The sequence below is a fragment of the Colias croceus genome, chromosome 30 (assembly GCF_905220415.1).
Source record: "Colias croceus chromosome 30, ilColCroc2.1".
NCBI lineage: Eukaryota > Metazoa > Arthropoda > Insecta > Lepidoptera > Pieridae > Colias > Colias croceus.
The window spans coordinates 615,211-629,262 of NC_059566.1; the positions used below are offsets into that span (position 1 = coordinate 615,211).

The 14,052-nt window shown below is 32.7% G+C and overlaps 1 protein-coding gene across 3 annotated transcripts in view; it reads right to left on the minus strand.

The window, feature by feature from the left end:
- LOC123704571 (zinc finger protein 90-like) overlaps window positions 1–13,025 on the minus strand; it is a 36,687-nt gene extending 23,662 nt beyond the window's left edge. Inside the window, exons 1-10 of one of the 3 annotated variants that reach the window (XM_045652952.1) lie at window positions 12,649–13,025; window positions 10,983–11,112; window positions 10,298–10,402; window positions 6,924–7,037; window positions 5,455–5,571; window positions 4,887–4,934; window positions 2,521–2,609; window positions 1,752–1,836; window positions 1,038–1,115; window positions 103–194 (exon numbers count right to left, since the gene is read on the minus strand). In XM_045652952.1, the coding sequence (XP_045508908.1) occupies window positions 103–194; window positions 1,038–1,115; window positions 1,752–1,836; window positions 2,521–2,609; window positions 4,887–4,934; window positions 5,455–5,571; window positions 6,924–7,037; window positions 10,298–10,402; window positions 10,983–11,103 (849 nt within the window). In that variant the 5' untranslated portion in view covers window positions 11,104–11,112; window positions 12,649–13,025. Of the gene's footprint in view, window positions 1–102; window positions 195–1,037; window positions 1,116–1,751; window positions 1,837–2,520; window positions 2,610–4,886; window positions 4,938–5,454; window positions 5,572–6,923; window positions 7,038–10,297; window positions 10,403–10,982; window positions 11,113–12,648 lie in introns of all 3 variants that reach the window. The other 2 variants (XM_045652951.1, XM_045652953.1) reach the window with 2 other exon arrangements.
- Window positions 13,026–14,052: the final 1,027 nt, after the last annotated feature.

The following is a 14,052-nucleotide window of genomic DNA, read 5'->3' on the forward strand; positions in this document are numbered from 1 at the left end:
AAATTGGTTTAAAAAATAAGTTATTGTAACTAAATTGAGAAATTACAAAAAAAAATATATTTTACATAAAAATCGGTAAAAAAAATCCCAGTTAAAACTCACCTTATCTATGTTAGCGTATTTCTCGTGAATGTGCCTTAGCGCGCGTAGGTTTTCGTCTAAACTTAGAGAATCTGACGCTTGGCTTGGTGAACCTAAAAAAGATATTAAATTTTAATAATTTTACCCGTATAGAGAATCCAAAAAATGTATTTAAAAATAATTTTAATATTTCATACCAAAATTTGTCATTTTAGAATCTTTTGTATATTTATCGGAATTTGCTGTGAATTTTATTTTACCCGGAAATTTACTACTGAAATGTCGAAGCTTTCAAATTGTATAATATTTTATAAAATTCATTCGTAAATTTTAATTTAAATCGTAATAGACAAACAAAAAATCCTTTAAAATTTTATTAGCAATTTATTATAAGAGCCATTTTAATACGCAACATTTGACAGTTCAACAAAATTCAAAAACGTAACCTAGTAACGACGACATAGAATAGTATATTATTTCGTTTTGTTAGAACTGCACATTTGCTTAACTTTTTCAATTACGATTACATATTTATAATAATAATGACCGATACAAGTAAATTTAAGATTTAATTTTACTGATAAACCATTCTCAACATGATAAACAATTTCTGATTTAAAGAACTGACGTCGCTACAATTTTGTGTCAATAAACCTTTTTTCTCTTTAAATACCAGAGACGTTACTCTAAAAATCGAAATCTGACATCTAGAATCGAATGCATATACTTGTGAATAAAAAATCATCATATATTAATAATTTTTTTTTTTTTAATTATGTAGATACTTGTCTTATTTTGCTGCATTAATTGCTGCTTAAGAAAGTATATTACTGGGACAGGGATTCGCCTGATGAATTTTAAAATTGACATGTGTTTCAAGTTCGATTGACAAATGTTTCAAGTCCGTATCGATTAATTCACTTTAATCGCTAGGTACTATAAAACTAAAATCTCACCCAAATCCGGCTCATCATCACTGTCCACGGGTATAGGTTCAGTGTTCAACGGCATCAGATTACTGCGCACCCGTATTTCTGTAACGGACGGACACACATACAAACATTTTGAAAAAACAAGAGCGTGTGTGCCGAGCACACGTGTCAGAAGTGAAATTTCTTTGGCAAGATTACTTCATGACGTGACGGTATTGCCATGACGCAACCTTGAATTTCTACACTCAACGCGCCTAAAGAAGTTTCACTTCAAAAATCGATAGAGTTCATAATTAGACTCCCTTTTAGTTTATTTATATATTTATTTAATAAAAAAGAATCCGAAATAGAAAAGCTTAATTTTATCCATAAAGCAGAGGTTTTTATTATCGACTAGCGGTCCGCCCCGGCTTCGCCCGTAGTACATGTTCACGTTTTCTCTCAATAAGAACCATTCTCGTACTTTAACGAATAGAATTTTAAAAAAAAGAATTAACGCGCGTTCTCGAGTTTTGCGCTTACCAAATCGTTTAGCGGTTCATTTTTATTATATAGAAGACTAGCGGTCCGCCCTGGCTTCGCCCGTGGTACATATGAAAAATAGATGTTAGCCGATTCTCAGACTTACCCGATATGCACAGAAAATTTCATGAGAATCGGTCCAGCCGTTTTGGAGGACTATGGTAACTAACATTGTGACAGGGGAATTTTATATATAAGAAGATTATCTTTACTTACTCCCTTCCTGTGGGTTTTTAGCTGTCAGCTGATCTAACTTACGAGGTCTTCCTCGTTTGCCCTTGACGCGTTCCGTCGAAGAATTCTGTAAAATAAATACAATTAAAATTAGAATTAAGGCCGCCTTTTTGGCTTAACATTATAATATTGTCTTTTTATTTCTGTTTTATTGTGTTTTTTTTTTTATTTTTATTTGGTGCTAAATAAAGTGTATTTATTTATTATTTATTTACAATTAAAATTAAAAAAAGAGCGGTAACACTGATCATGCTGATAGCACGTGTCAGGAGTGAAACTTTGGCAAGATTTAAACTTTAAATATACCAAAATCGTCGCCTTACTCCATGACGTGACCGTATTGCCATGACGCGGTCTTGAAATTTTACTCTCAACGCGCAGGTAAAGAAGTTTCACTTCAAAAGAACATCATCTATACAATAATAATCTATATTCTATACTAATATCATAGAGCTGAAGAGTTTGGTTGAATGCGCAAATCTCAGGAACCACGGGTCCGTTTTGAAAAATTATTTCATTATTTGTGTTTTTCATACTTCTCATAGACATTTTTGTCACAAAGTAGAGTAGTAGAGTCATTTAAAAAAATCAATTTTAAAACATTCTAAAACTTGGTTGTTATTCATCCATACCTAAACAACATAATAATATGTCAAAAACCCTTATGCTCCACCTTTTGTAGAGCAAAAGATACTTACAGACTGCCTTAATAGGTGTTAAATTTGTATAAAACACAAAATGAGTCACTCACCCCATCTTTCTTAGTGCTAGGCGTACGTTTAGTGTACTTTCGTTTTGCGCGCGGCGTCGATTCGCCTGCTGACGAGGAAGCCGCTGAATCTATTGTATAAATAAATAAATATGAATAAAACAAATAAAAAAATAATAATTTGATGTAGGTAGAGTGTTTTGGTAACTGTATAGTTGCCGGCATGTAACTTGCCAACGTACACGTAACCAGGATAATTTCAAGATTTTCAACATGTTTTTTTTTTCTGAAATAACGAATAATATAAGGCTATACAATCCTATTTCATTCATAACTAATTTGACCTAAATGCTATTAAAGATTTTTACAAAGCTTTTTACTATGTCTTCTATCGCAATCACTCACGATATTACAAATTTCAACATGTTTCTTATAAAATTATTATCTAGTCTATTCAAAAACGAATCAATATCTTAAAAAGCACAAATACTAAAAAAACATAGACATCACGAAAAAACGTCAATCGGCATCCCTCTAGGTTCTACATTCGGTCCACTGCTATTCAACATTTATGAAAGTCACAAATTAAACTTAAACACATTACAAAACGTCGAAATTATAAAAGCATTTAAATTGAAAGAATCTATTTGAAATCATCACAAAATATTTGAAAAAATAACCAATAAATAACCTTTTATTGATCTAATCATGCACAAATATTTTGAATATTTAATTTTAACGAAAAATCCCAGTTCTACAAGTCTACCTAATTAAAAAGATCATGCTTAATTTGGGCCCAGCGTAATAGCATTGTATAATTAAAAAGGTACTTCTAAACCTCAATTATATTTACTTAAGACGCAAATTATTGTTTTAATATTACCATTTACTTAACAGAGTGACTTGTGATTCATCATATTTTAGGTATGCGACGAATATTAATCATTTCAATTGTCATATTTATAAGCAAATGCTTCTTGTACAATGTTCAAACTAAATCTGAAATATTTGTTTATTCAATTACTTCTTCTAGAAGCACTTTTGAAACGTCATAACTCATAACATAGTTTTACTAATAACCACCGATTCGGAAAGCTAATTTCATCAAAAATCAGTTATTATATTATATTTTTAAGGCACAGATGATTGTATTTTTATATTCTTCTTGGCTCTATCCTCACCCAGACACATGTAAATCGTTAGGCCCAAAACTATTAAAAAAACAAAAATACCCGAAGCCGAAACCTAATCAAAAGGCACACCAAAATCTACCACATCATCGAGATATCTACGATGCAAACCTCATGCACCATCTTTACCTTTTCTTTTAATAAATTTCGTATTCCTCCTAATAACTCCTTTCTTTTCGCCAACCTTTCTCACGCCAATCTTTTGCGGCACCTTTTGGCCAATCTTTCTTAGATTGTTGCCAATTTTATTGTTTGTCGTTGTAATTTTTTTCGTACGCGCGTTGTTCGTGTTCTGGCTTTTCACGCATTTCGCTGATTTTAGGAAGATTTGTTAGTATGTACACATTTATTTATTACATCATTTAAATTGTAAATCTTCAACATTTAAGATAATTTTTTTTGCAGCGCTATTGAATTTTCATTGATGATTAGTTGTTGTTTCTTTCTTCTTATCTTTTTCATTCTACTTTAGTTTATATTTTACGTACAATTCTGAATTTTAGGGAATACATTGAAAAGTTTACATGATACTTTTCATGACCAATCAATACTTCATCTTGATCATAAAAAAATGTGTGCGTGTACTAGTGTACACACGTAAGAAGTGAAACATCTGTATGACCTTATTTTTCAAAAAATAATTTACTATGTGCAACTTTACAGAAATACGTCGAATCACGCGTGATACACGGATAAGAAAAAGATGGCGCGTAACGAAAAAATGTCACGTGTAACGAAAAAAATGTTAGACTTATTTTTTTTCCAACCCCGATAAAGAAGTTTCACTTCAAAAATGTGGAAATTATATTAGGTAAGAATACAACAGTTCAGTAGTTAGATAGCTAAAGATATTTAAATAAAAACGGAATGGCATAGACAACATTACTATTAAAAATGTAACCATCCAATATTTTGCTTCTTTACTCAGATATTGAAAAAGTACTTCGACTCAATTTATTTCTATCATCTTGAGCTAATTTATTCAATTATTATATAATAGTATTGTGTTTTTTTAATGTAATGCATATGTACAATTTTTTTTTAATTTAATTTTTAAATCAACACCCAATACAGTGTACATATTTAGGACAATATAAATTTTTCGATTGTTTCACTTTGAATAATTATAATTATCCGGACAAAAAACATTTTTAGTTATATGTTTTTCTGTATATTTTTTTATTAGTAATAATAAATTTACTAATATCTTCAACTCACCAGCGGTAGTACGTCTTCTGTACTCCTTTTTCGCCTTCCTTTCCAGTGCTTCTGAAAGGAAACAGTTTTAAAACAGACCATACAAATTTTAAGAGAAATAAAATCGTAGTGATATTATACTGTAGCAATATAATAGGGACTTTGTATTGTTATAGAAGAAATTGTCTCTATAATAGAATAGTTCGACATAGAAATGGGAAAAAATGGATTAGGAAAGTAAGTGTTAAGATAGTACGTTTAGGATAGTAAATATCAGGATATTAAGTATTAGGATAGTTCGGATTTAGTAAGGAATACGAATACGAAAGTTTAGGATAGGAAGGGTAGGAAAAGTATGTATTAAATCTTCCTTTCTTTCTTTACTAGGATAGCAGTAGGATAGTAAGTATAAGAATAATTAGGATAAGGATAGTAACCATTATAGTTTTGATTAGGATTATTACGATATTGAGAATTAGAAATTTATTTCTTTCTTCCTTTATTAGTAGTGTGTGTATTAGGATAGTTCGCATTAGGATAGTGCGTATTAGGAACTTTAGTATTAGGACACTCCTAGAACCTCACTTACCCAGTTCCCTTGCCCGTTTCCTGGCCAAGTACTCCGGGCTAGTTTTATCGACGCGGGGTCGACCACGCTTTCGTTTCTCCCCACTCTCTGATGGACTATTTACAGAGAGAACAGCCGCTGCAGAGAAACATATTTAATTCAAAAACATTTATTTGAAACCAACACTAATCTACACTAATATTATAAAGAGGAAAACTTTGTTTGTTTGTTTGATTGTAATGAATAGGCTCATAAACTACTGGACCGATTTTAAAAATTCTTTCACCATTCGAAAGCTACATTATCCACGAGTAATATAGGCTAATAATATATATATTATCACGCTAAGGCCAACAGGAGACCAACCATTTCAAAGATACAAACATGAAGCTATAAAATCCCTCCGTTGCGACGTTCAAAAAGGACAAACAAACGTAGCTTGTGCCGTTGAAAAATTTATGAATTCGGTTCAATAGTTTTCGAGCTGAATTCTTGCAAAAGAAATCGGACAATAGTGATCGTGTAGTTTCCAAATTGACATAATTTAACTTACCAATCAACCATATTTATTCTTTCTATCCTACTACCATAGTAAACCTTAATAGTAAAACTAGCTTAAGATCCAGTCTATACTTGCGTGACTTTTCTTACTACCCTCACTTTTTCACCAAACTTTATTAGCTTTACCACACACCTTTCCCAACAACATCATCAAAATCGGTTCAAATAACTGATGTAAAGCGTCACACATAATAAACAGGCGAATAAAATTACTCTCACTGCTCTAAATTGATTTTAAAACAAGCATCGCCTAGATACAGTTAATCTATAAAATATAGTTATTCACAATTACTTGTCGAAGTTTTTAAACAATATTTTGTTATTTTTGTGTAGAAACAAATGTCATAGACTTTACTGATATCCTTTTTATGTTTTATAGAACAGAAAGATTTAAAATTAAGTGAAAATACGAAAAATTTCAGAAAAAATAACAATTTAAAATTCGCACAAATATGGGACAACGTTTGTCAAGAGTTACTTGAACATATAAAACACTGTTTAAATAATGCGACAAGTAATCATAAAATAGAATCTTATAATAAATCTAAATTATTTTTACTAATACTAAAATGCACTTTCTACTTGTACTATACTTACGTAAAAAAATCACATGCACTACAGCTAGGGTTGTCACTTGGATATTTTAAGGTAACTACATAATATTATATAATAATGTGATTTAACAATATATTTAAAACTCAACTTTTTATTTCCAATCGTTGATGTTCTCAATTAATTAAGGCATTTTCCTCTCATAATTAAGAACTTCAATAAGATTTCGATGTTTAATCTTTCAATTTTCATTACTACACACCTTCCACCACCAACAACTAAAAAAAACAACAAAAAATCCCAAAAAAAATTTTTTTTTTCGCAACCCTATCAAAAACTCGCAAGCGACAACCCTATCGCCCCTAACACACACATACCCATCTCCTTAGCCTGCCGCCTCGCCGCCAAGTTCGCTAGATACTCCGGCGACGTCTTATCAACACGTGGCCTGCCGCGCTTTCGCTTCGCCGGCATAAGCACGCTCTCTGGCACTACGCGAATTTATCGAGAGAACAAAAAAAAGCTAAAAATTATCATGCAACCTATGCAAACTATGCTATCGCCCTTGCGGTGCATTTACATCGAACGAACATAGAGCTAGAGCAACTCTAGCTCTAGAAAATGCTTTTGCTTTAGAACATTCATGATCTTTTAGTGTAAACGAAAACGTATTCAGTGTTGATCAGTATTAGAACATTGCATATAATCTTTTCGAGCGCACTAAGAACGACGCAAGAATGCTCTACGCCTGTTAACACTAAAATAATTTGACATAGTGGGGTTAGAATGAGCATTCGCTCGTTTGATGTAAATGCACCGTTCGAATGCATATATAAACTGACGTAGGTGCGGTATACATGCAGTTAAAGCCGTTCCGCGTTATCTACATAAACATTCTACACACACAAACAAAGTACGCATTCACGTATTCCGTGGTGAGACAAAGATAGAATAAACATTTAAACCGAAAAGTGTTAGCAATCTAAACGCAACACGGCTAATTTAGCCGACTTCAGACGGAACGTCTTTTTAAGCGTATGCCGCTTCTACCTCTGTTTACCTGGAACGGGAACTATGCAGGTTTTTTTGGAAACGCAGCCGAAGCTGCGGACGGAAATCTAGTCTAGTCTATAGTACGACAGTGGTATGACTATAGAGTATAGAGTATGATGTGAATAGTTTATAAATTATAATATAAGCTTGTCTATGATGCAATGCCTATCCTCTATGAAACGATAGAACAAAATGTATTTAATACTATGAATATGTGACGAGAAGATTCCAATGATACAAGAGCGGATATAAAGTCAATCCATACTAATATTATAAATGCGAAAGTCTGTCTGTCTGTCTGTCTGTTACTCGATCACGCCTTAACTACTGAACCAATTTGCATTAAATTTGGTATAGAGATATTTTGATACCCGAGAAAGGACATAGGCTACTTTTTACCCCGGGACATAGGATAGGTTTTATCCCGGAAATCCCACGGGTGCGGGAGCTATACGGGTTTTTCTAAGAAAGCGCGGGCGAAGCCGCGGGTGGAAAGCTAGTTCATGATATATCGAAAAATTAACTTTCTGCTCGCGTAGCCAATGTTATGAGAATCTGTATTTGCGCTCTATGGTCTATATGACGCGAAGTCTTTAGTCTATGATCAATCTACGATACTATAATTGGTCTATGATGTGACTAAAACCTATTATGTCTCATGTGATGATATTGTGACTTATGACTATAATGCGTTAGTTATAATCTGTGATGCGAAACTATATTTTATGGTACGACGATTAATGTCTATGATCCACCATCTATAACCTATGAAAACATGTCATTTTAAAAATAATCTCAAAAAAGGGTAACCAATATTCGTCTCTTCTTTACCTATATTTTATGAAAAAAAAAAATAATTTTAAAAATGCAATAATACCAAAAACATAACATGCTTTCACATACAAAATTATTTAAAAAAAATGATACGATACACATTTAAAATACTACGTCATACAAAAACTACATGCTACCTATATCTAACTACTGCAAACATATCTTACGTCTAATACCATTATTTCCAATGTGGAAGAGTGATAGCACTATATAAGTCGTATTGCGCCATCACTTTCCCACACTCGTAATAACACGTTATGGTACAGTACGCGTCACGTAAAAAGAACGCTGGATGAAAGTGATGGGGTGTGTTTGCGCATGGACCGAGTTTTGCACGTAAGCTATGTGCCGATTATTTTATTTTTGAACTAGGCTCGCGAATCGTGGCTTCGCAATTACCTATTTGTTATTCTTATACCACCTCATAACACCAAATAGACCGATAAATCGCCAATGCGCAGCTTAACCGTCAGCGTTCTTTTTACTTGACGAGACCTGTAATCCCCTCTATTCCCTTGTTATAGGTAGGTAATCTTACGGTCTTACTAATAAAATGTTACCCATTCGCTTTGCAATGGATTAGTTATTGCAATAACCTGTCTTCTTTTTATGATTGACGTTTCATGTGAGCAAGAGCAGGACACAGCTATGGTAGAAATTTATCCATTGTTTAACTTTTTATTAGTAAAGCCCTTAGAATACATATATAAACTAACGTGGAGGCGGTATATGCGTTCAAACTAGCAGTTAAGGCCGTTCCGCGTTAGACAAAGATAGAATATACATTTAAACCATTAGACGAAAAGTGTTAGCAACGTGACCGACTAAACGCAACCCGGCTAATTAGCTTACTTCAAACGGAACGGAAATAAACAACGGAATACTTTTTGTATTGTATTGTTATTGTATTGAACGTGTTTTTACGCGTATGCCGCTTCTAGCTCAGTTTATGTGTATTCTCAAGTTATAGGCCGGTTGCAGAGCTTCACCGACCATCAGTGCGTACGTCAGTCGCGCTTGTCATATGTATGGAAATACGCGTGCGTATGGTCGGTCTAGCTATGAACGGTTTTATGAATTTCCATACATATGACAAGCGCGACTGACGTACGCACTGATGGTCGGTGAAGCTCTGCAACCGGCCATAATATTTTACTTTTAAGCAATATAGTAGCAGATGTATGCATCTGTTTCACTGATCGACTTTCTTCACAAACAAGTATGTGATCAGACTTACATTATCTTATGACTCACTCATAACCCAAGTATAATTATTTTAATTATTTAAATAGAGTCTAAAACTACATCTTATACTAAAACATGGGTACAATGAAAATTAATTGACTCTATCTTAAATTTAATAACTCAGCCCCCGGAATCACAGACACAATAGAAAATCTATTGTGTCGTGGCCTGATCGGGCCGCTCGGGGCTTAATGGGTTAAATCTACAAAAATATACTAAATTCGCATGCTTATTAAATTTATCAACATTTGTGAAACAACGAAATTTTATATTTTAACTGTTATTTAATATTAAGTAAAGACGGACTTTGATAATTAATGATCATAAATAAATAAATTTCAGGACAATTTTCACACACGGCACGATCTGATCCCATACTAAGCTTTCGCTTGTGTTGTGGAAACCAGATGGCTGATAAACATACTTAACACAAGATATGGATACTGGACAACTGCTATAAAAACTTACAAGTTTTATTTATTCCAAAAATAAATCTTAAATCAATGATTGTCCGTTCAACTACCCGCAATTTTTTTTCTAAAATATCGTTATTCCAAAAACGTACTAAAGGCGGGTACTTTAAAAATTAAACAAATGCGGGTACTTTTCAATAACATACCGACACTTATCTCCGGTTTGTGTCTCGCTGCGTATAATTCTACCGCTGGCGGTATAAAATGCGAGACCGGGGAACGATAGTCCACGCTGAGGGGTAGCGGGGGAGCTGAAAATATAGTTTATATGTAAGTAATCATCATATCATATTATTAATGCGACAGTTTGTGAGGATGGATGGGTGTTTGTTACTCTTTCACGCAAATACCACTGAACCGATGACAATGAAATTTGGTGTGTAGGTAGCTGAAAACCCAGAATGAGACATAGGCTACTTTTTATCTCGGAAATCCCACGGGAACGCAAACTATGTGGGTTTTTCTTTGTAAACATGGGCGGAAATCTACTAATAACATCAATTTTTTAAATATACATTTTTAAAGAAATTTTAGAAAGAATAGAAAAAATGTTAAATAATACATAGCTTTCTTATAGTAATCGTATTTAAAAAAAACCAAAGGGCTGGAACCTTATGAGTCTTTTTTCTACATACAACATACCTAACAACATAACATAAGAACATACTCTGTACATACTCTGTACTTATTATAACTTGTATCACTCTTATTTTGTAATCTTGTATTTTGTGTGCAATAAAGAATTTTTCATTCATTCATTCATTCAACATAAAATCTTTCCCCGCAACCAATTTACCATAGATATTATACACGTACAGATATGACACTAACCATTATCCAACCCGTATATATCTCCGTTCGGCTCCACCTTCGGCTTCTTGTCCGGAGAGCTGCTCTCCCTTGCATCTTGCAGTTGCATGACTGAATCTAGCTGACTTTCACACAGGGCCATTGTGATCAGCTGGAATGTGTTATAATAGAGTAAGTCTATAGTAAGTGACAAGTTATACAGGGTGTCCCACTGTTGATATACTAAGCTCAAAGGAGGTTATAGTTTTGCATACGCTGAGTACGTAACAAATATTTATAAAATCCCAGACGCATTTTTTTTCAAATAGATGAATTCTTAAAACTCTATGTGTACCCATAACAAGCAACCCGCCCAACTTTGCCACCAGCACGTGAGCTATCGTTTAAGATTATGTTTTCATCAACAAAATGCTCACATAAGCGAAGCGGTATATGCCGGCTGCGTGAAGCTAGAGAAGAATTTAGCAAACAATTTATGACGTAATGTTGTTGTTAAGTATTTTTTACGTGATCAGTGTATGCAAAACTATAAGTCCCTTCGCGCTTAGCATACCAATAATGGGACACCCTGTATGTTTGTATATCCTTGGCACTTCTTTTTCAAACATTAATATAATTAAAATCAAAAAACCATGTTTAAACTGAATTATAGCATTGTCAACGATTCTTGATAAGTGTACAAAGTCTGAATTAAATCTGTCCATTTGAAGGAGTTATTTGAATTCCAAATCATGTCAGATACATACAAACATACAGGTGAAGTTAATAAAAGCGTGTTAATCCATACTAATATTATAAATGCGAAAGTAACTCTGTCTGTCTGTCTGCTACTCAATCACACCTTAACTACTGAACCAATTTGCATGAAATTTCGTATAGATATTTTGTTACCCGAAAAGGACATAGGCTACTTTTTACCCCAGGACATAGGTATTAACCCGGAAATCCCACGGGAACAGGAACTATGCGGGTTTTTCTTTGACCGCGCGGGGAAATTTGAGGATATTAAGGTACATTCAAAATGTAAACATTGGCATGCATCAATTAAGTATGTATGGATCAATTGTTATTCTTCCATCTGAAAACAGCTGATCAGTTTAGAATGAAATTTAGCTCATGTATAAATTCAATTCATGTTTTTTATTATTAAAAAGTATGTATGAGAGTTTATTTGCACATATATTGTGAACAAATTTTAAAATATTTTGTTAGAAGTAGGTAACTTCGGATTTAATATTTTTGTGGATGAATAGTTGTCAGTAAAGTTGTCATTTAGGTTTACTTCACAATATTTTTAATCAATACAGGCTTATAAATTACCAATTTTGTAACCATATTGATTATATCAAGTACATACAAAGTTATTAATAATCAATATGATTTTCCACTTTCCTCAAATTCAATATCTGAAAGAGTTTTTCCTATTGTTTACTTTTATTAATTACATTTTAATTTTAGAACTCAAGGCAAGGTTTTTTTGGTTTATACTGCTTTCATATAAGATGAAATAACAATTTAGTTCATATTCTGGTCTTAGTTTCAACACAATACTTCATCAGGCATAAATAAGACAAAAATTAAGTATGACAGAATTTTCCAATAAACATTAATGTTTGTTAAAACTTGCCTCGTGCAAAGTATAATTACATTTCTTATCAAGACAAAAACCTATAAAGAACTTACTTACCTATTACATAGAATCCATTTTATTACACGAATAACTTGTAGAAATACGACACAAGAAAACTTGCACGAAACCACTTATAATATATCTTAGAATGAAGTTAAAACTTAATTTTAGCAACGATAATGCGTATAAAACAATAGTCGTAAGAAAAAATTTAGCTTAGTATCGTCGAATCAATTGAACATAAAATGGTGCAAATCAAACCTACGTGAAAACTAGTTATACACACTATTACAGTAGTTATTTAATACACGCACTACATAATTGTGCAATGGGAACCGTTTTAAAAGTAATAACAAAAGTTTACAAGCGCGATTGTCGTAGATATAAACAAAATTTGCAAAACCTAAAAACTGTCCCAACGTCCATTACTTCAGAAAGAAGGTGATGCTACTGCCTTGGAGAAGAGTGAAAAAGACAAAATCATTTTCGCGATGGCAACATTGCGTATAATCTTGTCAGTTTCATATGACGTGACACCATTTTACAGATTACGTACAAACGTCGGAACAGTTACAATTTTGACATTGAAATACAAACTTTATCTCAACCCAATAAAGTCTATTATGGTGTGTGTTTGTTTTAAGAGATATAGAAAGGAAATCGTAAATAAACAGTAAGAGAACGACTCCGTAATTTAGTTGTGTAATAGCCTAATCATCAAATTCGTAAAAAGAAAATTAAAAAAATAATAAAATACGCAATAAAAATCGTAAAACTTTTTTAGTGATGGAATATATATGTTTAGTTTTTATTTAGTTATCGATAAAATTATTTTTTGTAGACTAAACCAGCAACATTCGCATGGGTGTGGGAGAGACAAGTATTGGTGGAAGCAGTGTACAAAAACGATAGTTATAGGTAGGTCGGCCCGCTGAGTTGGCATTGTATTATTACTTCAAGTTTGATAACACGCCTGTTATCGCGTAGTATGAGTTGTGACGAGGTTACTCCTTTTGTGTGGTTTCACCTTGCTCGGTTGTTTATTCACTCGCTCACGTTTTTATTGATCTAGAGTTAACGAGTTATAAAACGATTTTCCTGTGTATAATTTTATTTTGTTATGAAATTGTTTAGTAATAATAAAATGGTATTGTTTATTTAGGATTATTTATTTTTTCCTTCGAGAACTTTTTTTTTGTACATTTGGACATTTTTAGGTTCTAGTTATAGCAGATTATTGATTATTATTTCATTAATATTGTTTCTCACGATAATATTACAGTTATTTGGCTATATTTTAAACCAAAAAGTGGATATTCCAGCGCATGAGTCAATAAATGTTTGCATTCAACTTAATTTTAGACACCCTTTTTATCAAGCATCGCTAATGTTCAGAAACAGGTAAAATTCTGCGTTTAGGTGTAGGGCATTATGGTAGTAAACAGTTTATTTGAGTATTTT